General features: G+C 41.1%; 1 protein-coding gene across 1 annotated transcript in view; it reads right to left on the reverse strand.

Moving 5' to 3' along the window:
- Positions 1-511: 511 nt before the first annotated feature.
- LOC134003027 (potassium voltage-gated channel subfamily H member 4-like) overlaps positions 512-27,719 on the reverse strand; it is a 38,660-nt gene continuing 11,452 nt past the window's right edge. Inside the window, exons 3-17 of the mRNA XM_062442130.1 lie at positions 26,904-27,035; positions 26,255-26,367; positions 19,747-19,755; positions 16,815-17,055; positions 15,708-15,865; positions 15,124-15,325; positions 14,447-14,641; positions 13,843-14,042; positions 13,298-13,547; positions 12,750-12,964; positions 6,922-6,960; positions 5,777-6,156; positions 4,038-4,129; positions 3,162-3,238; positions 512-1,564 (exon numbers count right to left, since the gene is read on the reverse strand). Of these exons, the coding sequence (XP_062298114.1) occupies positions 512-1,564; positions 3,162-3,238; positions 4,038-4,129; positions 5,777-6,156; positions 6,922-6,960; positions 12,750-12,964; positions 13,298-13,547; positions 13,843-14,042; positions 14,447-14,641; positions 15,124-15,325; positions 15,708-15,865; positions 16,815-17,055; positions 19,747-19,755; positions 26,255-26,367; positions 26,904-27,035 (3,356 nt within the window). The remainder of the gene's footprint in view (positions 1,565-3,161; positions 3,239-4,037; positions 4,130-5,776; positions 6,157-6,921; positions 6,961-12,749; positions 12,965-13,297; positions 13,548-13,842; positions 14,043-14,446; positions 14,642-15,123; positions 15,326-15,707; positions 15,866-16,814; positions 17,056-19,746; positions 19,756-26,254; positions 26,368-26,903; positions 27,036-27,719) is intronic.

Consider the following 27,719-nt stretch of genomic DNA (forward strand, 5'->3'; position numbering starts at 1 on the left):
GTGAAGCATGTGTCATTTTCTTTTGTTCCACAGTAAAACATCCAACTATTCTGACCTGTCTTTGACCCGCCGTACAAACACAATATCTGTGCACACAATCAACAGGTTGTCTTTTAGAATGCTTACACATTGATTTGGAAACCTTTTCCTTAGGAAAAAGAATAAACATCTTTACCATGCAAGGAGGTAACAGGTATTATCAACTGCAAATTGCTCTGAGGATGTTGGAAAAAAATATACACTATATACTGGAGCCCACCGCTGAGGGCAATATTTTTTTTGTTTTAAAGACACACTTCAGTAAAGCCAAGATAATGCACAAATTACATGCTTTGCATAGAAATGGTGTAGATTGCATGGAGTTTGACAAATATGAGAGCCCAGGACATAAGAGGGGGAATACAGCACACATTGACAATCTCCAGCAGAGTCTTTTTGAACACTGTAATAAGATGCATGTTAATAATTTTAGTTCCTCGTCCAGTGCTGCTTTTTTCCACTCTGCATCAGTTTAATCTGTGAGGTCCAGACACCACGACTGCTCTGTGCTCTGAGTCTGGGCCCCGATGCTGGACCTCCGTGATGACGCGCTTTCACTGTCTCTGCTCTCCATGGAGCCCCCGTTCCCCAGTAGGCACTGCAGACTGGTGTTTTCTATGGAAGATGGGTCGCCCATTGGGAGATGGAGCTCTAGAGGATCAGATGGTGTTGATTCTGAGTCCAGGGAGGAGACAGTAGGGTGGCTGGACAATGTGGGTGGAGAGGCAGGGACAGGTTGTAAGGAGAAGTGTGAATCCTCGAGCTGGAAAGTGGAGTTGTCCTGGATCAGATTATGAGATGTTGGGGCGGACATCAGAGCACAGATGTTCTCATGTGAGGTTTGTGATAAATTGAGATGGGACCCGGAGGGCTGGTAGAGACGAGGGTAAGAACTGGGTGCCGGGGCCAGCAGGCTGTGTGTGGACGTTTCTGTAGAGCCGGCAGACAAAAGGCAAGAATATTCATCACTGTCACTGGGAGGCTGCAGGCACAAAGTAGGCTGGGACTGGCTGATAGCGGCCGGGCTAGTACTGAGAGGTCTGATGTCAGAGTCTTCATGCCTAGTATGAGGTACAAGGCCTGGACTTCCTCTCAGGAAGTCTGGGCTGATGCTAAGAACAGACGGGCTGGTCCACAGGTGTGTGGTCATGCTCTCAGAGCTATGACATGGTTCCAACATGGGGTCAGAGTTTACAGAGAGGGGCGGACAGGAGCCAGCATTTGGAGGACTGGAGGATTGAGCCCGGTGGTGGCTCTTTGTCTGGGTTTCAGTGGCTCCGCTGTAGCTCCAGTGGCCAATAGGTGAGACACTTCGGTGGCTTCCAGGCTCGTTGTGGAGATGTAAGCTGGAAGCTATGTTGACGGTATTGGAGTCTGTGGGAGAACTGGACACCATTTGGACAGCGTAAGGGTAGGATGCGAGGGAGGCTTTGTAGTGATGCACAGATACATGGGCCTGGAGGAGATGCATCATGTGGTGCAGACTCTTGGTGAGCTCAGATACTTCCTGGTTTAATGATCCCATCTGTGTAGAGAGTGCACACAGTTTAGTCACCACATTAAAACTTGGAGCATATTCTTTTTGCATATTCTATTATTATATCTAGCAAACACAGTAAAGTACGCAAGAACAACTTCAAAGTACAAGAAACCCAGTTCTGCCTAATTAAGTCTCTGGCACAGAGGGACAATGTCTCCTGTCTTAATCAGCTTTTATCTTTAAGGTTAACCCTCAAGACTCATGTCCAGATATAATTTTCTGATGACCTCCCAAAAGAGAACCAAACAATTTATAATCCTCTCTGTGACTCTAAGCAGCGGCTCCTTACGCAGCTCTCAAATACAGAGGGACACAGACCGCGGTTAACTGACGCAAATAGGGAGGAAAGTAGACAGAAAACATTGAAAAAGGGAGTGAAAAAAACAGGAAAGGGGGACAGAAAAGGCCCACAAGTAGAGCTGGGTTGTCATCAAAAAAATGTCTCATAAGATTGCAGAGTCAGCACTCCAGACTACCCACTGCATTGCAGAAGTGCCCTGCTGATTAATTAATATCGACTTTAGACAGCACCTACCTGGGCCCATCTGGATCCTCTCTCTGCTTTCACTCTATTTACATTCATATTAAGAGCGCAAGGATAAACTGAGATACAGGGCAGAAATTGAGTCTACTTGATCTCACTGTACATCCCTTCCTGAAAATGTAAAATCATAGCCGATAATGGATGAAAAAGGCAGGTCTTGGTTATTTTATTGCTTAGTGATAACGTTTCTGAAGATTAAAAGAAGGAACTCAAATATTGATGCTGAAAGGGTACGAAGGTTGTATTTTCACATTATAATTTAATTTATGCTTCGGATATTTTATATTCAGTCTCTCCAAAATAGTGTGTTATTGCAGGATGAGACACAAAACATTTTAGGATTTAGTGGCATTTTCCATGCGGTTGCAGATTGTATTCAACTATATCTGCATATGAATCTGTAGGCAAAGGGACATGGTTCAGGTATTGGAAGCCTCCCGGTTTCTGTTTGTAGTTCATTCATAGACTGAAACACTGACCATGTTTGAGTGGGCTTTGGTTGCATAATGATGCTTTTTATTAGCTTTTTAAAAAATGTATCTGGATTCATATGCATATATCTGTTCATTGAGATTAGTCAAAATGTTGTCTGGACTGTCTCAATTTGTTAATTGGACTGAAAACAACGACCTGCGCACAGATGAGGACATTTTAGCCCAGATACTCATTATCTGGATATCCACTGGTTAAGATCTGAAATATTGTTTTTTTGCCCCCAGAGGCTAAATGGCTAAAATGTGAAAAACCTGCTTGCCTGCAAAATACGTGAAAAAAGGCAAAAGGCCTTTTTTAGAGCCAGTGTTTGTTTTGGTTACTGTAGAAGCACAGTGGTGTAACATGCTGGCTTCTGTGGCCCCTGCTCCCCATGCAGATATAAAGTGCTCATTCTCAGGTAGCGAAAACACAACAATTCTTATTTTCAGGTGATTATACACACATGAAATAATACAGGGAATAATATATTCAATTTCTGCCACGTCCGTTCTGCTGGATGCAATTAACTTATACACACTGCACGTTTAAAGGGCTGCACCTTACCTTTTGGTTGAGTTGATTGATACTATGCCTGACCTCCTCTGTCTCCAGCAGCAGAGTAGCATTAGCCTGTGTGGCGTCTGTAGAAATGAGGAGGAAGAGAAATTAGATAGCTAACCTAGTAGCACTCGCCTCAGTCATTCTACCCAGAGGATTTACCAATATTGATATGAAATAATATTATGATGTGTGACACTAGAGGTACTGCACGTATTCCTATATTCATGCATGAACATCGTACAATCCAATTAAAACTAACACTGCAGAGCTACAAAGTGCAGTTGTTTATGATACTGTATCAACACACATACTGTGTCTGTCTTTAGAAGTAGTTAACACAAGCTCGGTATAGTGTCTTGACTCTACAGTATATGATGTTAGGATCAACATGAAGGGGAAGCTGATGAAGGCTGCAAAGAAGACCAGCACGAAAGTCGACAGACAACAGCAGCAACTATCTGGAGACTGGCCAAAAAAAGAAAAATGAGGCACAGAGGTGCTGCAGGATGTCCAGGAAAAACACCACATATTTTCAGAACTACTTAGCAAACTGCTCTACCTCTGTTGTCAAAGCACCTGCTATACTACAGTAAATTAGTTGGACTTGATCTGAACTTAATTTGATAGTCATCCCTGAATGATAGCGATCATCAGTAAAAGCTCAGGACAGATGATCTGCATCCTGCTTTGACCTCAGTTGTCCTTTAACACGTTCTGTGACTCTCTGGACACCCGGCTGCCGTTTCTTCCCTCCATGCTCTCATATTTCCCCAGAAGGAGGCAGGGCAGCATTGTGGCATCCACTGTTTGAACTCTTGAGTTTACCTCCAGCCATCTGGCACCCAGGTGACCCTCGCAGCTGGAGGCGGTTTGGCTTACCTTGGGCGCTGCCTCCTGTGCTGGCTTGAGGCCCTCTGTGCTCCACGTTGAAATGGAACGTGTGTCCATTGTCTTCGATGCCGTCTACAACCCTGGTGGGAGGGTGAAAAAGGAGGGAAGCTTGAGTTAATGTAACAGTAGAGCTTTTTCAATTACCATCGGAGCCAGCAGACGACCCAGGAATGTGCCATGAGAGCTGCTGCTGGCAGAGGCCCATGTGGGTTTGAACATGAGGAGAAGAGCCCAGTCTGGAGGGGCGGACACCTGAGCTCTCTGAACCAGCACTTACCCATATCTAGAACTTACTGGATGACTTAGGGATACATTATGAATACAGATGGTTGGGGCAGGAGGATAAGGTGCTCTGGTAATAAAATGCAGTGACATCTGCTGAAATATGCAATGCAAATACACTCCATTTACATGAAGTAGGAGATGCAGGTTTCTGTTGTGTGACTTTAGGTGTCAATTACTGCGACTCCTTATTCAGATTATTTCAGGGGCTTTAAGGAAATCATACCGAGGGCTTAACATATCAACATAATGAACTCCACAAAGCTCAGTAAGACTGCAACAGAAAAGGCACACACCTAAAGCAAAATCTTACAAGGAAGCAGCATTCTGCACTTTGCTCATCAGACTGAAACAGACTTGAAGTAAAGGGGGAACTGTTTGAAAACGGGCGAATTGAACTATAAAAATATGGTGGTGTATTTAGTGAGGCATGAAGGAAGACGAAGGACACACATTTCCATGTTACTTCATTAAATTAGAAACCAGTTTACACTGTAATGCATTTCAATAAATACTACCTTTGTGAAGCTTATTTTAATTCTCTTTCATAGAGCTGATTCTACTTGATGGTCATAACTACATAAATTGTTGGATATTCTTGATAGAATCAATACATTTGGGTATTTTAGGAGAGTTTTGTCCTTCTACCTTGTGCTTTTAGAAGACTCCCATAGTAGTTCTACTGATAACTCTAACTGATGGATCTGGAGTGACTACTGACTCTGTAGAGCTGTATGCTCTATAGAAAAGGATACTGTACATCAGTAAAAACTTTACCACTTTTACACTAACATTAAGTATGAAAAATTGTTGTTGTTGAAGTGGATTGCATTACATTGTATTGTGCTGTTTCCTCAACCAACATGTACATTTCCTAGCACCGCTTTTAAGTGTACAGCACAAAGACCAGCCTCTAAATGTACTATGAACTGAGTCAAATCACAAACAGTGTAAACATAAACTAGACATTGTAGTTTAAGTACTATTAATAGCATACAGTTATTCGATTGTGTAACGATGTGCAACGATAAATTGATTAATCATTTTTTAAGCAAAAATACTAAACGTCTCTGGTTCAAGCCTCTTAAAATTGAGTATTTTCAGCTTTCTTTAGTCATATATGATAGTAGACTAAATATCTTTGGGTTGTGGACTCTTAGTCGGGACAAAATAAGATATTTTATCTTGTGCTTTGGGAAACAGCGATTGACATTTTTCACCATTATTAACCAAATGAGCAATTGATTAATTGAGAAAATTGACAGATTAATCAATAATGAAAATAATCGTTAGCTGTAGCCCTAGATTGCGTAACAATGAGTTACATGTCTTATTTACTTTGTGAGTCACTCAGTATAAGGTATGGTATGCAATATTAGCTACCAAAGTTTAAAAAGTATTTTTTGTGTTTTGAAAATAACTGAAATGGACATCATTGACAGTACCTCGGACTGAGGTCAGGGGGTCCAAAACAGGTGACAGTCGGGATAAGCAGCTTTGAAGGCTTTTGCTCAGCCCGCGACACTTCCTGGGTTGAAGTTGAAGCCGGGGCTTGCGCAGGGGTGGTGTGCTCTCTTTTTGCTGGTGGCTGAGGTGATGAGCTATGCCCATGGCAGCCCCGGCTGAGGTTGGGGGAGCGGCAGCGTCGCAGGGCGTTGAACTGGCGCAGCTCATCCCCAAGGAGGTTCCCCAGGGAGGTTCGACGAACAGGGCTGCTGAAGCTGGGCAGCAGGAGGTTTCGACGTGAGCGTGTAGCTGGAGAGGGGTGGAATGAGTCGTCTGGCTCAACGCCCTGGGTTTCGACGATAGAGGTGAGCCTCGCTTCCTGCTAAGGAGGCAAAATTGTATGCAGCATTGATAACTGTACACACACATTTAGACAAAAATATACTCTAAAATATCTTGGAATTGCCATTTTCAAAATGTCCCTCACAATACCTGTTCTCCTTAAAACATTTAATGGCTAACCTTGAAATCTATTTATTATAATTGTATTATTAGATTTTATTTACTTTAGATTTTAATGAGCTGCAGCAGGTGATATTTTAATCAAATTACTTTAATCCTGTTAAAAACTGATTACACTCTAAACATGGCTGCATATGTGTATGTGAGTAGAAACAATTGGTTTCACATTTAATACAACTTTTAATAACATAGAGGGCACTGCAATCATAGAAAAATAAGGCAGCGAGACAAACATACAGTGAGAAAAGTAGCTCATAAGGTTTCCCATTAGGAGAGCTATTGACCCAGTTAGAGAGCTAACTCCAGGGACTGCACCGCTATTTGTTCAAAATGAGTTTCAACCTGTAGGGGAAGTCCTTGCACAAAACCCTCCCACAGAATTCACAGGCAACAAAGTATCTCCCAGAAACACAGGAGTGATTTTACCTACAAAAACCAGACACACTCCTGCTAAAAACCTGGGATTGAAATGTGTGGCAGAAATGCATAATTTTGTCACAGTCCTGCCAACTTTATATTTCAGAGCTTTCAAAACCCCAGAGCCGTGAATCCATTAGAACTAGCATGCACGTTAAGTAAACCTTGCCTGGTGGAACGACAAGAAGCATGAATTTGAACTCACATGGGAAAGCCTGGGTGACCTTGAAAACCTGTTGAGGCCCTGAAGAAAGAAAAAGAAAGCCACAGGAATTACACAAGAAGAGAGCTAAAGGCTCAATGTATGGATGTTTTTCTTCTTTATTTAACAAAAAACAACCAAAGCAATGGCATGTTTGGAAATCAATTAATAGGTGACAACTTTAATTTACAGTAATAACTAACAGTAATAATTTATGTTTTAATACAGTGGAAGTGATTTTCCTTTTGCCACTATTTAAATAACCCTGGCCATTGATATAGCTGTTGCCACACAAGCTGAATCACAGAACTGATCCTTTTTCTTCACTTGTTTTGCAGAGATATTCCATAAAATGTTTGTCTTTCTGCTGGTGAGGAGAAATTGCCGGTAATTTAACATAATTACCAGCTGGATAGCGTGAAGCCTTCCCTCATGTGTGAAAAATGTGCTTCTGACAACACAGCTTAATGTGACAACACAAGCCACAGTCACCAGTACAGTGCCAGTAATGCTATTTGATGCAGAAAGCCAATTCACAGAGGATATGCTTTAAATTTAATCCTTCGTTGAAGCAAAATATTTATTTTAAAAATCATCATCACTGAAAGGAAATGATGGCAAAAATATCAGATGGTACTACGTGTGAAGCACAGGGGACAAATCTGTGAAATCTATTCATGGCAAAGATGAATTCCCCTCATAAAGCTGTCCCTAGAGCAGAAGCCAGAAATGAATACTGGTGCAAAATTACATCAATTGAACGTCATTATCAATTAATGGGGCACCAACACCACAAGTGTCCCACTTAATAAAGTGGGTTTTGCAGGGTGACTGTCACTCAGTTGTGTATTCTCTCTCTTGCACATGTATGTCATTATGTAAACAGGTCTGGAACCCATTATGAAGAGTGTCTGTATTTTAATTTTAAATTCTTATATCTCTGTTTTATGGCTGCAATCATGTATTTGTGCTGATGTCTGTCTTGGCCAGGACACTCTTGAAAAAAAGAGAAAAAGATTCTGCACACTACATCTCCTGAGCTCGGTTTGTACAACAAAATGCTGCTTTACACCAGCCTGAGAAGCAATGTTTGAGTGGAAAGTCTTAACCTGACATTAAAATATAACCTGCATCCATGAACATTGTCCAGATAATGTAAAGACCACAGATCAGGGGCCCGTTTCAGAAAGCAGGTTTAGTGAAAACTCTGAGTTAGTTAACCCTGAGATGAGGGAAACTCTGGTTTTTAGGTTTCACAAAGCCAGTTCAGCTTAACTCTGAGTCAATTACCCTGGCAACATACTCCGTGAACCTAACCTGCTCGCTGGCGGGTTTTCTTCAACTAACCCTGAGTTTCTCCTCCTTTTTACTGAAGGCTGCAGACTGAAGGAGCTGTCAGACATTTCTTAAAGAGTTAGTTAATATTGAAGCACAAATACGAAGCAGAAATCTCCGTCAGAGGGTGATCAGACCCCGCTGGGATGTTTTATCTCTGATGATGTTCTGTTTGAGTGTTTCCGTTTTTCTGTAGGCTACAATCGATCATTTTATCTGAACAATATTCTCAGCCCTCGTATCGTCTGTACGACACATCGTGGACATGCTCTCAGTTCAGAACAAGTTTTTTGTGTTGCACTTTGTTTTTTTCTTTGCCAATGGCAGTTTTATATGTAACATCTGTGACGCTGAGCATGTTACCAAGGCAACTGTCTGTCAGGCTGTCAGACACGTAATATTTGAAAGTTATTGATAGCCAAGTGGTTACTGCGCATGCCTCATAATGACAGTATCCCTGGTTCGATTCCAGCGAGCACCTGCGATTCCTGCAGGTCTTTCCACTCCTTTTCTCTCCCTGTTTCCTGTCAACCTCTATACCAGCTAATGTTAAATTAAGGTGAAAGTGCCCAAACATAAATCTTAAAAAAAAAAGAAAAAAAAGAAATGTGACTCTTGCACTGAAACGTTTACACTTTGGTAGTGTTGTATGTATAAAGGCATTTAGGCTTTCAAATATACAATATTAAATAGATACTGGTAGTGTTGGGATGGCTGAAAAATTGACTCTCTTTTTTGCTTAGAAGATTTCACTAAGTACTGAAATATATCACATGTTGAATGTAGCCACTGAATGCTGTTTAATGAGGGCAGGCTAAACAACTTCACAATTGCTTGTAATGAAATTATACCTGACTTGTTTGAGCTATATTTTTTATATATTTCATATGCAGTTGCTGCCAAGTAGGCCTGCGTTTTGTACCTGTTGGGGTCTGCATGAATATTAAATGTGTCACACACAAACACATACACAGAATATAAATGTTGAATAAGTGGAACACTCGAGACAAAACTTTTTTTCATTAATACTCACACATTGACTCGGTTGGTAATTTTCTGCCACGTCAGCTCATGTTCTTTTGCTGCTGCTACTGTATTTCTTTTTTTCTTAAGTATACTAATCATCTGCATGCATTCATTAATATTTCTAACTCCATTGGGGAGAAGTAGGAGGACTGAGCCCTTTGTTTCACCTGTTGCCATGGTGAATCATGTTATCTTTGCTCCATTGATGAGGGCTTGGTATCTCCTCATGCACAAGCTTCACTCAGAGTTACTTTGACTCAACCTAGTGTTAAGGTTTTAACTCAGAGTTAGTTAAACCTGCTTCCTGAAACAGGCCCCTGGTGTGTAAACGGGGCCTCTGTTTCACATCCGACCACACCCATCATCACTGATAGGGATGGAGCAAGTGAGCAATACGAGAAGGTAAACAACTCGAGGTCATCAAAAACAAGATTGCCTGGGGGTGTAAAGTTACTCTTTAAGTCTAGAAAACACTGACTTAGTATTAGTTCAACCTGACGACAAACCATGGGACTTAACAAAACTCTTAGACTCAGTGAAGCACCCTCTAAAACTGGGTGTTGAACAAAAGACAAATGTTGGCTTTGCTTTTTTCCGCAAATCTAGAAATTCAGAGACTGATGTTGGTTTGTAATTTTGGCTGATTTGATCTTGTCAGAACAGATGCATACAGTCCAGTGAGTGATGCATTCATCCAGAAGCAAGTAGGGTGCATGTTGATTCTGTATCTGCGCTGGGAGAGAGCTGTGAACTACTGTACTGGAAACACATAGTGGAAATAACAGTAACATGGTCTGAGGGTACGGTCACCTGGAACATTTTTTGTGTAATCTCTCCTCTGTCCTCCTTCAGCTCATTCCTGGTTGGTGTTTTCACTCCATCCAGCATGTCAAGAGTCCTGCAGCTCATCTTGACTCTAACATCACAAATCTTCTGAAGTTTTTGAAATCTCACCACTGGTTACCAGCGGCCATATCTATCAGCTTTTGCGAAAGTGTTGTCTGTATCATATGAGGCTTATTCTTCACACTCTATGACTACCAAACTCTCCCAGTGACATGGTCATTATTATACTCCACCAAACTTTGACACAGCGTTGGCTCCCTGTTGGAGGTATGACCTTCCCACTCTGCCCAGGACAACACAGTCACTTCTTATTTCCCATAACTGACCTCCCTTCAGCAATAAATCAAGCCCCTTAGTCTTAGACAAAGTCCCTACCAAATCATTCAGCTTGTCCCTAATAAAAACTAATTACCAAGTAGTGTTTTTGTTTTTATTTTGGCATAACTGGAAAGTTGGTAAACAAATATTTTCAACTTATTTGACAGTTCTGAGATGCTGGACTGGGCTAACATTATAAAATGCAGAGGATTTTAGTTTGAGTTTTTGTGTCTGTCAAAAGTTACTATACTAACTTTTACTAACTTTTATGTCCTCTACTTAAACCAATTGCAAACAATTTAATTGACAACACAAAGCAATAAGAGTTGAAATTAAATTCAAGATATAACCAAAAAAAAGGCCTAATTTTCCATCTGGGAGTCTGGGTTTTTGCCTCTCGACAAGATAAAGTAGTCCCTTTTGAATACCTTATACTGTAATAAGCATTCCTACAATCTGTTTCGTTGGCAGTATTTCACTACAATTGACTAAATGCTGTACAGTCAGCATGCGATTCTCAAGTATCACTGGAGTGTAAATGAACTCCCATCCCACGACAACTCTCACCTGAAACCACCCACTGTGTTGATGGGAGCAGTGCAGGCATGTCAATATGTGTGTGTGTGTGTGTGTGTGTATGTGTGTGTGTGGGTGTGTGTGTGTGTGTGTGTGTGTGTGTGTGTGTGTGTGTGTGTGTGTGTGTGTGTGTGTGTGTGTGTGTGGCAGGAGTTTGTGGGATCTGGCAGCTCAGTCAGGTAGCTGAGCTCTCCTTCATTCTATCAGTGGGGCGGCAGTGCCCTGGCTTTGTGCTTGAGCGCAAACTCTGAGCAGATGGTGCGAGAGAAGTAGGGTGCTGGTACTCGTGATTAGCCACATCCCAGAAAAACCTGCAGACTTTTACATTTTTTCCACCAGCTTCTAATTTTAAAGACTGAAATCTGAAGATTGTAATACAGTATGGCACCTATATACATAACCAGTCAAAGCAAATAGACAAAAAGACATGCGGTAATTAACACGGCCAGCACAGATGTCCTATCCTTCATGTTCCAAATCAAACAAAATGAACAAAATGAATAAACTAATGAGCAACAAAACCTTCAAACAGTGAGTAAGGCCTGTGGGAACCAAGAGGAACATACAAAATAGTTGAGACTGACATTAAGGAGGAGACTGGGCAAATCCTGGGGGAGCTTTGTCAGTTTTGTCAGTCACACATCAAAGGCATCATGGCATTAATTTATTTTGATGGCACGGTTCAGTAAAATGCCACGCAAAACAGGCACTGAACTTCGTTGAACTTTTTTTGTAATTAATGCTGTTATCTTATTTTCTGATCTCAAGATGCATTTTTTTAAACAGATTACACAACAATGTTATACACAGCTACATGTATAACATCGACAGGTGCATTTTCCCCACAGATGGAGGATTATCTTGCCTTACATAATGCTTCCTTAAATAACTGTGAGAGGTAACAGTCAGTACTGAGAGGAGGTCGGTGTCTGGGTGTAATGTCAGCCCTCTGTGCTTTGGGGTGGTAACAGGGAAGTGATACGGCTGCCTGACAGTGGCACCCACGCATGGTAATTGGTGTGACAATCAAGCCACCAACGGCCCTTTGGTCACTGTGGCAGAACAACTGTCAAGGAGAGTGACAAAGGCACCTTAGGGGGGCACGCATGTGTTGTCTGGTATGTTTTATGCAGTATTTCATAGTCAGACATCCAAGGGGGGAATGGTGATGGTGTAAAGTCTGCTGAACTACAATTTCGAGGTCTATTTTTTAAGTCAGTAAAGTAGGATCTACAGATAAATGTGTACAGTAATCAGAATTTTTAAAGCTATGTAAAACAGAACGTTTTGGTGTCAGTCCCCTAGATCAATGAGCAAATGCTTTTTCCTAGTGTCACTACTTTTCACCAACTATCATAAAGGTAAATGAGGGAAATATACTAATTTCTCTAACAACAACAGCCTAGCATATTACTTTTCTGAATTCTCTGGGCTTGTAAACTCTCATTTACTTATCACCACTTCTCTTCATCTATATGTAGTGTAGAATAAACACATGGATACGTTTTGGGATAAAGGTTTGTAAGATGGTTGGTCAGGTCAGGTTTAAACATGCTGAAGTAAAGTTTTGAGAGTTAATAATTAAGGCACAAGTTTTAAACAGATGACTCAATATATTTAACACTAGTTTATTGTGTGTGTGTGTGTGTGTGTGTGCGTGTGTGTGTGTGTGTGTGTGTGTGTGTGTGTGTGTGTGTGTGTGTGTGTTTGTGTTCTCTCGCATTCGGTACCTCGTCCTGGCTGCCCTCTCTGAGGTTGTAGGTCAAGTTGTTGTGGATGTCAATGGCGAACACGCTGGCATACTCAGGGTAGAGTTCCAGCACCTCTTTCAGTCCACGCACACTGATATACTGGAGGTCACAGTAGGTAAGGGCCTTCACATCAGCGTTAGTCTTGATCACTTGGTTCGCTGCAGGCAGGTCAGATCCAATCAGGTCCCCTTTTCCTAAAACCCAGACAGTAACATTCGATTTCATGCTCCACTTGATACTACACTGAACAACTAAACAAAGACAAACATGATGAAAAAACCCCAACAACAACAAAACAGGGCAGAATTTAATGAATTTGAATGGTGTTATAGGAAAGTCTTAGTGCGTATTAATGTCCAACAGACACGTTCACAGTGTTAGATGAATGAATGTCAAGGAAGGGAAAGACCAAATAATGTATGTCACGGCTACCAAAGCACCTGTTATATAATCCTAACTACCACAGTTTTACCCATCAGTGCAGTGAAGAGCCTTACACAAAAACTAATTTTGATCACAATACAAACCTAATATGGCCAGCACCATGCTGTCTTTCAGCACCTCCAGAGAACCGGAGCAGACAAAGTAGTTGGCATGCAGTGCATCACCATGTCGGATCAGGTACTCCCCAGGGACGCAGAAGGAGGTTTTTATATGGAGAGAGAGTGAGCGCAGGCAGCCACGACTGGCCCCCTTAAAGACCGGCAGCTGGAGGATGTCCTTATTCAGATGCATGGCGATGTCAGCCCGTAGCTCATCAGGGAAGTCATGCAGGAGCTGGGAATGTGTGACAGATGCAATGAGGTGTGACACTGATTGGCAATTAGGGAATGGACTGTGTTGCCACCAGTTAGCCTCTTTTGAATTTCAATAGGATGTCAACTGATGGTGTACTGGCGGCCATGTGTTGTGAAAGATCATGAACAATTACAGCTGCAAAAGGTTGTGAATGGATTGTAGAGCAGATTTTATTGCTCAAAGGCTGTCACAACATTGCCTTGAGGTTTCTTGAGGACAGTTAGTAGTGTGTAGAAAGGTATTACGTGACAACAACAAAGAAAGAGACTCCTACCTCGTTGGCATCTATACCATTGTTGACAGACCACGTGGTCTGGAAGTACTCCAGCATGCGTTGTTTGAGCTGCTGGGGCAGCCGGTGGACACAGATGAAGTCCTTCATGTCTTTCATGCGTGTGTGGTAGAGAGAGCGGCGTGAGTACATTCGCTGGATGATGGCAGACACATTACCAAAGACCAGGGCATGCATCAGTGCTGCAGGAGAGATGTAGAGAAATGGCATGATAATATGTACCCTTGGAAGAAAAAAATAACTCAAGCTTGTTCATGAATCTCTGAATATTGTATTGTTTCTTTGAGCCTATTACAATTTGGATGGTTTAAATTGTAACAAAGACAATAAATGAGTTGAAAAATTGATCCACAGTGCAATTTCATTAAGATGGAGCAAAGTAAACACACAATGAGAATCTTCTGGGTTGTTGCACTAATAATTGCCGCCTCAGCTAAAATTATCTTTTCATTGGTATATAAAGACAAGCTGCGTCTTAAAGGCCATTCAACCCACTTCCTGCTGAATTTCTTGCCCTGGCGTGCCAAACAGAGGCACTGTTATGCCAGAACGGCAGAGGGAGAATGTACCCTAGTGTCAGACATACCGCCGACGAGCATGGTGCAGACGGAGAAGATCTTCTCTGCATCAGTGTTGGCACAGACATTGCCAAAGCCCACACTGGTCAGGCTGCTGAGGGTAAAGTAGAGGGCAGCGATGTAGGAGCTGCGCACTGATGGGCCGCCCACCGTGCTGTTGATATAGGGCGTCTCCAGACGTTTGCCCAGCTCATGGAGCCATCCTTGTATGAGAAGGGAGAGCATGAGGGAGGTTAAGGTCTATACTGTCTTTATGTCTGTCTTTATGTCCTCTGTCAGCTCAGAGTTGTGTGTGTGTGTGTGTGTGTGTGTGTGTGTGTGTGTGTGTGTGTGTGTGTGTGTGTGTGTGTGTGTGTGTGTGTGTGGTTGAGTGTGTGAGTGTAAGAAAGTGATTGTCAGCAGTTTCACGAGGCTGATATGTTGATGTGGGACAGGGCAGAATTAGATGGGCTCCTGCAGGGATAAATAATTCTTAGTGTTAATTAGCAGGTATGACCTAACCTCCCTATGGACAGAGTACATAGACACAAAAGTATGCACAATCATACATACACACCCATAGAGATTGTTGGAGGTATTACTTGAAAGAGGAAAGTGTATTTTCATACATTTGCTGGATGAAACCCCAAATCCAATTTTCATACGTAAAAAGCTCCACTTTCAGCAAGGCCTCACTCAGACTCACCTATGTCCCAGGTATCAACGTTCTCTATCTCCTTGCGTCCAATCATGTACCAGATGCAGGCCATCCAGTGTGCCAGCAGAGCAAACACACACATGAGTAAGGTCAGCACCATGGAACTGTATTGGGAGTAGCGGTCCAGCTTATGCAGCAGACGAAGCAGTCGCAGCAAGCGCACCGTCTTAAGCAGGTGGACCAAGGTGGTCTGGGGTGGATAGTGGAAGAGAGAGTGAGAGAAGAAGAGAAAGGGTTAGAGGGAAGAGGCAGCAGTAGGGGAAAGATAGGTTGCTCAGATTTTAGGACCCAGCGCCCCCTTGCTACCTGGAAACAGACTTAACTGTACATGTAGTGAATATACACAGCTGAATGTTGCTTTGCCCAAACAAATTCACTTATCTGATGTTTGAATCATTAATAAGGGATTACTCGTCACATAGGCAGACATGCAGAAACAACAGCAGCATTATGAATTCAAGGTACTGCATTTTCATTTTGTATAAGTCATCAATTTTCCGTATATGTCAACGGTCACAGAGGGCAGTGAAAAAACAGCTAAACACACAACATTTCTGTCCAGGAATACTCACCACTGTGATGTTGAAGGCATACAGCAGGTCAAAGGGCAGGGCAGCCACCAGGTCCACAAAGAACCATGTGGTGGCGTAGTGAATGCAAATGGCGCGCGGTTCATACACCACCTGGCCTGACTGGCTCACGAAGGTGGTGCGGAAGTTCAGGATAATGTCTGGAAAATACAAAGGCGAAAGCAACGTTTTCCCCCATGACAAAAAAGACAGGATAGCCATATTCATATCGATTAAGCTGGAAGAGAAACGTCTCTATTGTGGAAGATCACCAGCTCAGATTCATTCCCATTGCTTAATTTATATTTGATGCACACTTTACAACTAAGATGTAAGATGTTCCTCATCAACAGTTTTGGAAATCTTGAGTAGCAACGGGGTGATTTGAAATGTCATTCAGCCTCATGTGAGCTGTATAAAGTAAAAGAAATAGAGCTTAAGTAATGAACAAAACTCTTCCACACCACAATCTAAGCCGAGTGTCAAAATGTGGCAAGAACACGTCAAGCCGACCTCTGGGTGTGTGGTCGGATGTAGCAAAACCTCATCTGTCATTCCAGCTGTCAATGTTAGTGGAGACGATGGCTCCTCAGTAAGAATTTCGGTAATGAGAGGTTCAGAAATTAAGACGACGATAATGATGGTGTTGAAATTCAAATTTGTTGAAATTCAAATTTGTTGAAATTTACCGCTGCACCAAATGAAAGCATTGTTTGTCTATGATGAGAGGAGCATGTTGAGTTTCAAACACCTCAATTCATCCCCTGGGTGCTTCCCTTTGGAGGTTTACTAGAGAGGGAGTCTCCGGGGGGACCCAGGTTGTCTTTGAGGTACTACAAAACCCAGGTTGCCTGGAACTGGGAGAACTGTCTGGGGAAAAGGATGCGTGGGTTTCTCTTGTTGCCCTGTTGCCATAGGTGGCAAGAAAATGAAGGCGGGAAATGTCATGTCGCCACATAATAAAATTAAGTTGAAAATGCCAAAATATGATAGTGTTTCAGATTTTGAGAGCTCCACACGGGTGGCTGTGAACCTTTAGAACCTTAAGTGTGGCTGACACAAAAGCTTCAGGAGCCACGTTTCTCCTCAGTGACTTCTTTAAACACTCACCTATAATAAAGAGCATTTCCACCACGATATCACTGACGATGGTGGTGCGTCCTGCTGTGACACTGTCGTCGTACGGCGTGAAGCTGACGTTGTACGGCACGGTGACGGCGACGTAGAAGGTGGCCAGCAGGATGAGCCAGTCCCACAGGGCTTTTGACAAGCTGTAGTGGAGCAGGATGAAGCGAGACTTCTGCACCGTCACAACCTTGTAATCAGGTATTGTAGGCTTGTCAATCATGCTCTGTTGGAAACATAAATAGACGGTGAAAGACTTGGTAAAAACACTAACATGTGTATTATATATAAAGGGAGTTTAGCTGTAAGATGTGAGAGAAAGTCCTATAATTACAGCCTCTTTTATGATCAGCTTAAATTTATAAAACACAAACCAAAAAGCACATTAGACAAGCTGCATTAATGAACAACTTGATGAGCAGATGGTGAGTGCTGTGAAAATAAATCAGATGGACATTGCGGTGCCCAGATTTTTGCAGAGACAGACAATATAAATGTCAGCACCCTCTCCTGTGCTCCGACCACTGATGATTCAGTGCGGTGGGGCAACTCAAGTGAAACAAAATATGGTAATGCCGCTGGTTATCTATTCTTCACAGCGTCCCATAGGCAGCGATAAACTTTGGAAATGACAGCGCAGTAAGAATATCAAATGACAGAGATAGGACTGCGGTCAGCGAGGAGGAGGAGGAGGGGACGACTTATTACCAAAATTTACGCCTGATAATTTCATACATGACTTGACCTCCGCTTGACTTTGCCCCCCCCCCCCCCCCAAAAAAGGCCATTAGCACTTTAAGTCTCAGGTGGTACAGCACAAATGACAACTGTGTCCCGTTATAAGAAAAAACGACGGGGACGGGGACATTGACCATGTGCCTCTGTTATTTTTGAGAGTTATGCTCATTCATTCCGCTCATTTATTTTCTTCGCTGAGAAAATCCAATTGAAAACAGTATGAATTGCTATTGTTGATGAGTTAGGGGGAGTCCATTCAGCACATAATGAGACTGAGGCTCTCCAAATGGGGCTCTGCGCACTTGGCAGATAATAGCGTTAGCCATGTGTTTTTCTGGAGACAGGAGGAGGAGAATTACCTGTAAGCTATTACCTGTAACAGTGGCGAAGGGATGGGGGGGGGGGGGGACGACGACTGAAAGAGGAGATAAATGAGCATAATCCACCTCAAAGAAACAATGTGGTCACTTCACAAACAGGCAAGGCAAGAAGCAAGGAAGCTGGTTAATGAAGTCTTAACCTCAGATTTCCTTGTATTGATTTTAAACTGCCTGTGTGACTTGGGGAGAGAGAATGGGCCGACTCTGTTTGAAAGTAATTGGGAGACTGTAGGCAACCTTTTCTTGTACTTTACAGAAACATCAGAGAACAGGGGGGGGGGGGGGGGGGGGGGGGGGGCGCATATGTTTTATATGAGGAAGGAACATGTAGTGTACATTTTTTTTCCCCCCACTGAAACAACTTTTAAACCGTGTGGATTATGGCTGCTTGACACTGGACAGTTTCTCCATCCCTGTGGTTTTCATTTTCAGTGGAAAATCTAGAAGATGCTGACGGCCATCGACAGCTGTGGCCGGAATAATGATAGTCAGAAACAAAGTCAGAAAAAAGCTGGGCTGTTTCTTTCTTTTTTTCTAATTTGCCTTACATCACAGAGGTCAGGTCGCCTGCATGACCTTTAGTGGCCGAGGCGGTCAGACCAGCACATCGCAATGATTAGAAAAGAAAAGCCCAGGCGCCGAGGGGACACATGGGACTGCGTGTCACACAGCTACGACTGATGTTCGCACTTCATTAACTCAAGCTGTGGCCCCGTGGCTTACTCGTCCCCACTACATTTCCCAGCAGGCTTTGGGCTTCCCCCGCTGACAAAAGCCTGTCCTTGATGAGGGGGCGTGGGGGGACGAGGAGGAGACCCATGGCTTACAACGTGACTCACCCGCTCCTCCACTCCCTCGAGCGCAGGAGCCTCAGCTTTAAATTTACATCTAAAATATTACTTCACTTCTTACTTACTGTTGAGTCATCAGGGACCAGGCGAACATTTGTAACTGCAAAATGACCACAGATGACTCTGTGAGGAAATACTAGTCATCTTCTTTGAATTGCCCAGTTGGTACATTGTCTTCATCTATTTGCTTAATTCATAGTTTAGCCTATAAAATTTCACTGCAGCAGTAGAAGCTGTAATCATTACATTTCTGGCACTTTTACTTAAAAATTATGATTATTCGATATTTAAAATAGTTTCATATTAATTTTCTGTCAATCGACTACTCAGTTCATCTTGTTTTATTGTTGCAGTTGGGTTTAATTTAAAGTGTGGATACTTTTAATCGTCTAGTTCAGGCTTGCAACATAATCTTCAAATCCAAGAGTCCAGTTTTCTTCTACACTGAAAAGAGTTACAGCAACAGACTAAAAATATACGGTACATTCACTGTCTGAGAGCGTGTTTGTGTGTGAGTTTGAGGAGGGCACAAAAAAAAAGAAAAGTAGAGAGATAGGAGGAAAGGAAAGCCTGATGAGAGACTTGTATGTATCATAACTCAAGAGGCCTCTGGATTGCTTTCATAGCCTCTTATCAAGGGGCATTAAAGTAGGGAATATAGTGGCTCTCTGCAAGGAAACAGAGCAGCTTGAAATCAAGTCCACTAGCTGCGTGTCAGCGTCACTTAAATTGGTTTCGACAGATGATTCGCTCGTGAGTTGACAGCATCAAAAGCAGCAGAACAGTAGAACTCGTGTGTTGGTATCCAGCCATCTGAGAAAGCTGGCAAAACTCAAGATATCTTTTTTTTGAGATGTGGTGGTGTTGAAGTGTTGTGTGGAAATGTGCAACCCCTGTAATCAGTTAGCCCTTATATACTGTTCAGGGTCAAATTCGACCCATTTTTACATTTGAGAGCTGTAAAAACATAATATACACATTTCTTTTATCAGGACTTTTCACTAATGTTACTCACAGTTTATAAAAATAGAAATAAAATGCATTCATTTTTAAAAAATGTTTGTGCAGCTGATACACATTTTTGTATATGCAAATGAACACAATTCAAAAAGCACTATTCAAATATGCTGTTTTATTCTTCATATTCTATCAAATGTTCTCCTGGAACATAAAATAGTGATTATAAATGCCTTTTTTCCCACCATAAATAAATAGAAGAGCTTTATCAAGGATTCTTCAAATATTTCTGAATGTGAATAGGTGTAGAGACTAATTATGAGTCAAAATATGAACAGTATGTAAAGGGTTAACAGATGTACATTTGGAGATATCTGTGTAAATTATTGAAATTTGAAGCAGTAACTTGTTGCCTGTGTCTCCCTGTGTTTTTATGGCTGCACTCCTATTTAAAGATCTCCGTGTGTGTCTATGTTTTCACGAGATGGTATAGCTCCCTCCCTCCTTTTTTCCCTTCTGCCTGGCAGGCCAACGGGCTACAAATAGAGACCAAGTCAAAGAAAATCTGTCTGTGGTGTGGAGGCAGAGGAGCACATTGTTAGCTAACAGCCGCTGAGCATTAAGACACTGAGAAACAGAGAGGCAATGTGAGGGAGAGATGGAGGAGGTAACAGAAAAAGTAGAAGAAAGAGAAGAATGGGAAAAAAAGATATAGTAATAGAGTGGGAGGATGGTCACGGTGGACAAAAGTAGCAATATCTCAATGTAAAAACACTGTTAAAAGTAAAAGTCCTCAGCATTCAAACTTTTAAAGTCTCCCTCCACTCAAAAATGTGCTTTATATATATGTCAATATCAAGATTGAAAGTACTTATTTTGCATAAAGATGACCCCTGTCAGTGTTATAATAAATTATCTTTCATTATAATTACCGGTGCATTGGTGTGTAAATAGCATTTTACTACAGCTGGTTGAGCTAATTCTGATATACTGCTTGCTGGGTGAACAGTGCATCATATTTTACAAACTGACCATGGATTTTAAAGAAAATTAATGATAACAGGAGCTCTCTGGTTTTCCCTATACATACACTGATATTCTTGGAGAGGAAAAAGGTAATTTTTATATTATATTTAACATATGCCTTCATCCATGGTGTAGCACTCAAGTTAACGGTTAAAATCAGCACACTTTTGTGCCAATATGGCCAATGCATGTTGGTGTATATCTTATAGGTAATGTAATGTATTTGCCTATATGTTTTGTGTATTTTTAACCATCCACTTTGATTTTCACTCCACACCTTACCCCATGAATGATGTATGTTTATTTATTGTTCTTGGGTCAATGACGTGATGCAACCCAGTGTCAATTGGTCAACTAAATCGTGGAATAATTGTAATCCACTTTTTAACAAATTTCACATAATTTGTCAAAACTTATTTAGGAAAGATTGTTGTTTTTAGGATATGTCCTGATCAATATTGACAAAATGCTTTAAAATTTAAATGTAGAAATACTCAATGTTTTTTTTAAATGAAGTTATTATTTGTATAAGTACACTTAAATACACTGTAGGTGTATGAAATATTTAATATTTATCATTCTTTTGTGGTTACGCCATTTGACATTTTCAGGAGCATTCATTCTTACTTTTGGTTAACAAAAAGAACATGGTGTACTGCAAATGTCATTTCAAGTGACATAAAATCAACAGACATACAAAATGTATATTTTAACAAAGCTGATGCTGCTTTTAAAACAATTATAACAAGATATTTTTGAATTGCTCATCTTGCCAACCCTTATTTGTCACTGACCCTCTTATAGATATCTACAAATCACATCTGTCATATAGATTCAGCAGAGTTTGAAATGTATTTTAGCACAAGTATAAAGAAGCAGGAGATAGAGGCACTTGGGTAAAGTACACTTGCTTTAAATTGCACAGGATCAATTTTAGGCATTAGTGAAGTTGAAGTGGATGGAGTGCTTCAGTATTTGAATTGCACTACCAGGAAAGACAGAGGAAGTCGGAGAGATCAAGAAAATGGGGTGTGCAGAGTGAGAGATAGACAATAGAGGGAGAGAGAGAAAGAGAGAGACAGCGAGATCCAGAGGGATGAAGCCAACAGGAGATGAGGTTAGAGTGACAGATGGAGAGGGAGAGAAAACGCGTAAAAAGCAGCAGAGAAAGACACAGGGGGATGAGAGATGAAGAGACAGAACCATGTTTTCTTTACTTTACTCTCTATTCTCATGAATAAAATGACAACTTAACTAATGCTAATGACTTCGCCAAGGGCACATTACTAGCTTGGAGTCAACCATTTTCTTATGCGAAGATGCCTTAGAGAGAACAGCATTATATATCATATACTTACCCAAATTGTTAAACGTTGAGCCATGTTTTCAAAGTTTGTTTGCAGTGTTTTTAACTTGTGGTTAAAGATATTGTCCGTAAACCAGAGTTAACCTAAACTTTAAGCTAGTTACCCATTTATCGTTGCTATGGTTACCTGTAACGGTCTGCGCCGACATTAGAAACGGTTGTCAACACATTTTTTAATCTAAACATTTTAAGAGGTATTTTCATTTAATTTATTATAATCTATGGTAATATTGCTTGTATTCCTTTGCTTTCCTTTTCCAAATATGATTGTACATTTAATCTATATAGTTTAACACGGTTTAATAATAAAAAAGTTTGGTCAATAATGTTCAATGTCATTACATAACAAAGCCGCCAGCACCACAGAAAACAGTCAGCAGCTGGTTGGAGTCACTGTTCAGAAAAAGAGACTTCAACCGAAATTTTATTCTTAAAAAAAAAAAAAAAAGATTCAGGGCTTTTGAGAAAACATTGGGGGTTACAGCTCCAGAAGCCACCCCTAGCTCTGACCCTGGTTGTAGGAGGTGGCAGTAGAGCTTAAACAAAACAAGACAAACTAACAAAAATGTCCATAAACCAGAATAACTGTGCCCCTCTACAGCTGACACAATCAGTCAATTAATTTTCTGTCTATAACCAATTGATTAATCTAATCACAATGATTTTTGTTATCAGTTCCTTGTTTAAGTGATATAATATAGCATAAATGTCAATTTTTTTTTTTTTTGGTTTTATATGGTTTTAAATTAAACCATTTGGACTGTTGAGACATCTGAGGACATTCCATTGGGCTTATAAGACTTGTTATGAGCATATTTCAAATTTTTGACATTTCATAGACAATTAAAAAAAAAAAAATCAGATAAATTATCCAAATGGATCAATAATGAAAATATTCATTACTGTAGTTGCAGCCCTTCGGTGCCTTCATCACATTTTCTGCTTCATATTCGTTTCATTGTCAGTCGCAGTGAAGTACCCTCAGAATTCACATTATTAATTCATATTTTATGAATACATAAACAGGCAATTTTGTGAAGTGAAACTTATTATCTGAAAATGATATCATCATCCAAAAACTAACATACCTGCACATGTGGAAAATGGCAAACGTCTTAGGATAGATGACTGGTTAATCGGCAACCAGATTATCACGGGGCTATTTTTGAATTTTGGTTCGTAATTAATACTCACTGATATATAACATGTACCAAACTGCTCATGTATACATATAGATATACAATTACCTGAAACAAAACTAAGGTGTTAGGAAATTCCCATGCATGCAAGCAGGCAAATATTAACACGTTTTACCTCAGGTGTGTTACATGTCATTGGATTTGAATTTGAATCTAATATTCAACGCAAGCAGCATTGTATCTGTTTAACACCAGTGATAGGTGTGCAAGATAAAGGTTTTCTAAAGTCAACAGTAGAAATCACAAGACACAGTCGAAAGATTCAGTGACAACAAAACACCATCTTCAAGGCATTTTCTAACTGGTAGATATTTTATTTGCACATGACTCTGGTAGCCTACATTTTTAATACATTTTGTTTTTTATAAGCTTGCTGTGAATATGTGATGCTGCTGGATGTTATTGTTTTTGTTATCAGTGAACCCCAGGGTTACAATTAAATTAGACAAAAATGTGTTAAGGTATTTGTTCTTCTGCGTGGAATTTACAGCAAAGTGACTCAAAAGTCGAAAGAGTCAATTAAAACTAGAATGTGTTTATTCTGTCTTTACTTGTCTGCTGACTTTTTATTAGGTAAGGTAAACTTTTTATGGCCAAACTCTGAAGTTTCCTTAGTTATAGATTGTGGTTCTACTAACTTGTCAGACGTTAAGATGTTGTTGGCTCTGTCTACTTTAAAGAAGAAAATTATAATCTCAGTGGGAATTAATAAACACTATTAAACAGTTATTATGCGGGTGGTAGAGTTGGAACAGGGGAACAGTGACATTTCTGCAGGACTGTGTGTATGCTTGAAAAAGAGAGCAGGCTGTGAACATATTATCTCTGATTTATGGATTTCATACAGTATTCCTACATGTTTGTGTGTGTGAGAGAGAGAAGGAAAAACTGCATACTGAATGTGTGAAAATGTCTCACACCGCCAAATATGCTGGGATTAAATTTGAATGATAAATATTGTGCATCTAATTCTGTGTAACACTGATGTGTGTTGATGTTTTGCCATGTGTTTTTCTCAGCTCTCCTCAGAGGGCTAGCCATCATTTACTGTCTTGATGTATGTGTATGCAAGATTAGAGTAGGCGTATGCATGGTGCCAGTGAAAAGTGCCATCTGTATGTAGGTGGGATTCGAAGCAGGACAGCAGGAGGCTTGGCAGACAGGGGGGATGTGCAGCTCATTGATTCCCACGATGGCACCTGCAGGTTGGGTCTGAAAGCGACGGGAGAGCTTTTGTTTCTGGAAGTGTTAACAGGATTCAGGTCAGCTGCTTACAGGTTCATGTGAGGGTATTTATCACTGCAAAGTACAGTACAGTACTGCATGAAGTCCATGTTATTTAGGCCCCTAATTACACTTACCTACATCTTTATTTTCGAAGATAAATATGGTAAATGTATGTTTCTGAAATGTATTATTTTTCATGACACAAGATTAAGCATTTCCACTTTTAATTCCCTTTTCTTAGTGTTATTAAAGGCCAGTCTATAAAATATCTGGAATTGGAGGCAACTTGATTTTCGTGGTAGATCAGATTTTAGCACTGCATGATCTCTAATGTTTGTGGTCAGTTTAAATGGTATGCCATAAAAATGTTCTAGTGCTACTCAATGGTAAAATTTTGTTTGACTTTTTGTTCTGAGTGCTAAAATGAACAACAGTGTTAGTTTCTAAGTACCTAAAAGGTAGAAATGAATCTCTCAAAAAATACACTTTCACGTTTCACTTTCATTGCTTTCACATTTTTCTTTTTCAAATCATCAAAGTCACACAAACGCGACTGATGCAGGTGGCTAATATTAGCATTAGCACACACTGTGTGTGAGTCACAGGTTTTCAAACTTTTTAAAGATCTTTCATTTACCGCTGAAATATTGTGAATTGCTGAGAGGAAACATTGCCAAAGACAGGTTTGAGTTCAGATCCATTTGGTTACTGAGCCTCTCAGGGGGGGGGGGGGGCAGTATTATCTCTGCTGAAAATAACTGCTCTGGTTTTGTATCTTAGAGCAACTAAGGAGTTCGTTCTCATGAATAACATTGCTTGGAGGGTAGAACAATTTTATTATTCAGAGCCCAGGAAGGCCTTTGTTTGCAGAAATAAAACAAGTGTCAATAAAACAGACTATTTCATCACAACAAATAGCCTCTTAAGACACTTGAAAGACAAACACTCTTGACAAACAGATGACTGAAAGCAGTTGCACAGGGAAAATGACACACTTATCTGAAAAGGGTTGAAAAACAATTGAAATCCATATGGAACGAGACTGATGTCCAAAATACATCATACTGTACATAAGTGTCAAAGACAGCAGCCTCATTTTGACCTGTGGCCAACATGCTGGTGAAAAAATGACCTAGTGTATCTTGAAGCTCCTGCTGGTTGCAGGTGTTAGTGTGTCCAGACAGTCCCACCCTCCCAAAAAAGTGATGATGATGATGCACCCAGCATTCACCATGACCAATAACACCTCACCAGTAGTGACAACCACATTGTGCCTCCCAGCAACTACTGCTGACATGCTGACCTTGCCGTTTGTCCATTTAGAGCCAGAAAACAACAGGTCACATGCAAAAAAAAAAAAAAAAAAAAATGCAACAGAAGCAAGATGAAAATCGTTCAGGCTTAAAAATAGAAAATCCATTTCATGAATTTTCCACTGAGATAAGCCACACTATGGGAATCTGGGTCAAGATTTCCCTCATATTGTCTTAGTAAAAACTCATCTTTTAGATATCAACATTAATAATTCAGGGAGAAGAATGAGGGCGCTGCATGTCTGAGTGACTCCTGACTGTGTATGTTCTGAGAGGGTATGTAAAGACACGCCAAAAAAACCCCATCAAGCAACCAATCAGGAAGTACGTGAGAGTGTTAAAAGTATACTCACACTGCCCAGGTTGACCTCTCTTTTGCGTCCCCTAGAGAACTGGCGGGTGAGGTGGTACAGCATGGTGCGTCCACGCTTCCTGGCCTCGTTGAAGTGAGAGCTGCTCTTCCTCCTGCGCCTCTTGTCCTCTAAAACTTTCACGAAGACACTCAAATCAGTGCACGCCAATCACATCAGATCACAAGGATGTGTCACAAGAAATTTGGTGGGAGCTGAAGACGGAAAACACCTGATGAGAATATTGTGTTGTCTAATGTGACATGATCTCTGTCAGGTTTTTTACAATGGATCATTTTTCCTGTTGCACAAGTGAGACACAAAAAACCCCATCAAATTGACTGTCAGACTTGACTCCCATTCGATTGCATTATACCACCATGACAACCTATTTCCCCTGGCGTATCAATTGGTATTTGCAGCAGACTGTGCCCGGGTTCCACTTGAAGCCACACCACTGCCCAAATCAAACTCCCCATTGCAAAAAACATTGTCTGAGTTCAGTGAACGAATGCAAGCCCAAACAAAACTGCTGGGTAGAATGTGACAGTGATGAACAAGAGTGCACAGAGAAAATGAAAGCTGGGGGCCAGGAGACAACCCACTCATAAATCATGCTCAAAGTAAGCAAGTAATGTGTTTTTTGTAAACAGGGCTTGTAGCTTACCCTCCTTCTTGCCATTGTGGTGGCATTTTCCATAGGTGTCAGTGATGTCCTTGAATGAGAATAGGAAGAGAACCATTTCGCCCTTCTCATTCTTGATGGGCATGATGTCCAAAAGACACCAGAACGCCATTCCTGGAACAAAACCAGAAATGTTCATTTACTTCATGATTTTTTAAAATTGTTGTTTTATCCTCCTTTCTCCTTGTTTGGAGTATCTCCTTAAAGCATTTGAGTTCTTGATGCCATGGCCTGTCATGTGTCTTATGTCATGTCAGCTCTCACCATATCTGAACCATGGATCTGGTCTTTCTAAAAATATATAAATTAGATATGGATCATGTTCAGGGGGATTGTGCAGAAAGAGAAAGAGCAAGTATGGGGGTGGTTATAACAAGTCAGGCAGGAAAGGAGCACCATGGATCCAAGACCTTACCATAACCCAGTATGCTCATTAGCAACTCTGCAGAAACTGTACCCTGCCACCAAACACTGGTTTCAAGTCTCCTATAATGCCTCTAGTGTGTGTGTGTGTGTGTGTGTGTGTGTGTGTGTGTGTGTAGGTGTGTGTGTGTGTGTGTGCGTGCGTGTGTACTGTAGGTGTGTGTGTGTGTGTGTGTGTGTGTGTGTGTGTGTGTGTGTGTGTGTGTGTGTGTGTGTGTGTGTGTGTGTGTGTGTGTGTGTGTGTGTGTTTTAGGCATCGACACAGAGTGGAAAAAAAGAAAACAGTGTAGATGGTGATGTTTTAGCACAAGACTGTGGGTGTAAATACTGTCCAATATGAGAGAGGCTATTTGTGTGTGCTTTGCGCTTGTAAGC

This window comes from Scomber scombrus, chromosome 21 (assembly GCF_963691925.1).
Source record: "Scomber scombrus chromosome 21, fScoSco1.1, whole genome shotgun sequence".
Classification (NCBI taxonomy): domain Eukaryota; kingdom Metazoa; phylum Chordata; class Actinopteri; order Scombriformes; family Scombridae; genus Scomber; species Scomber scombrus.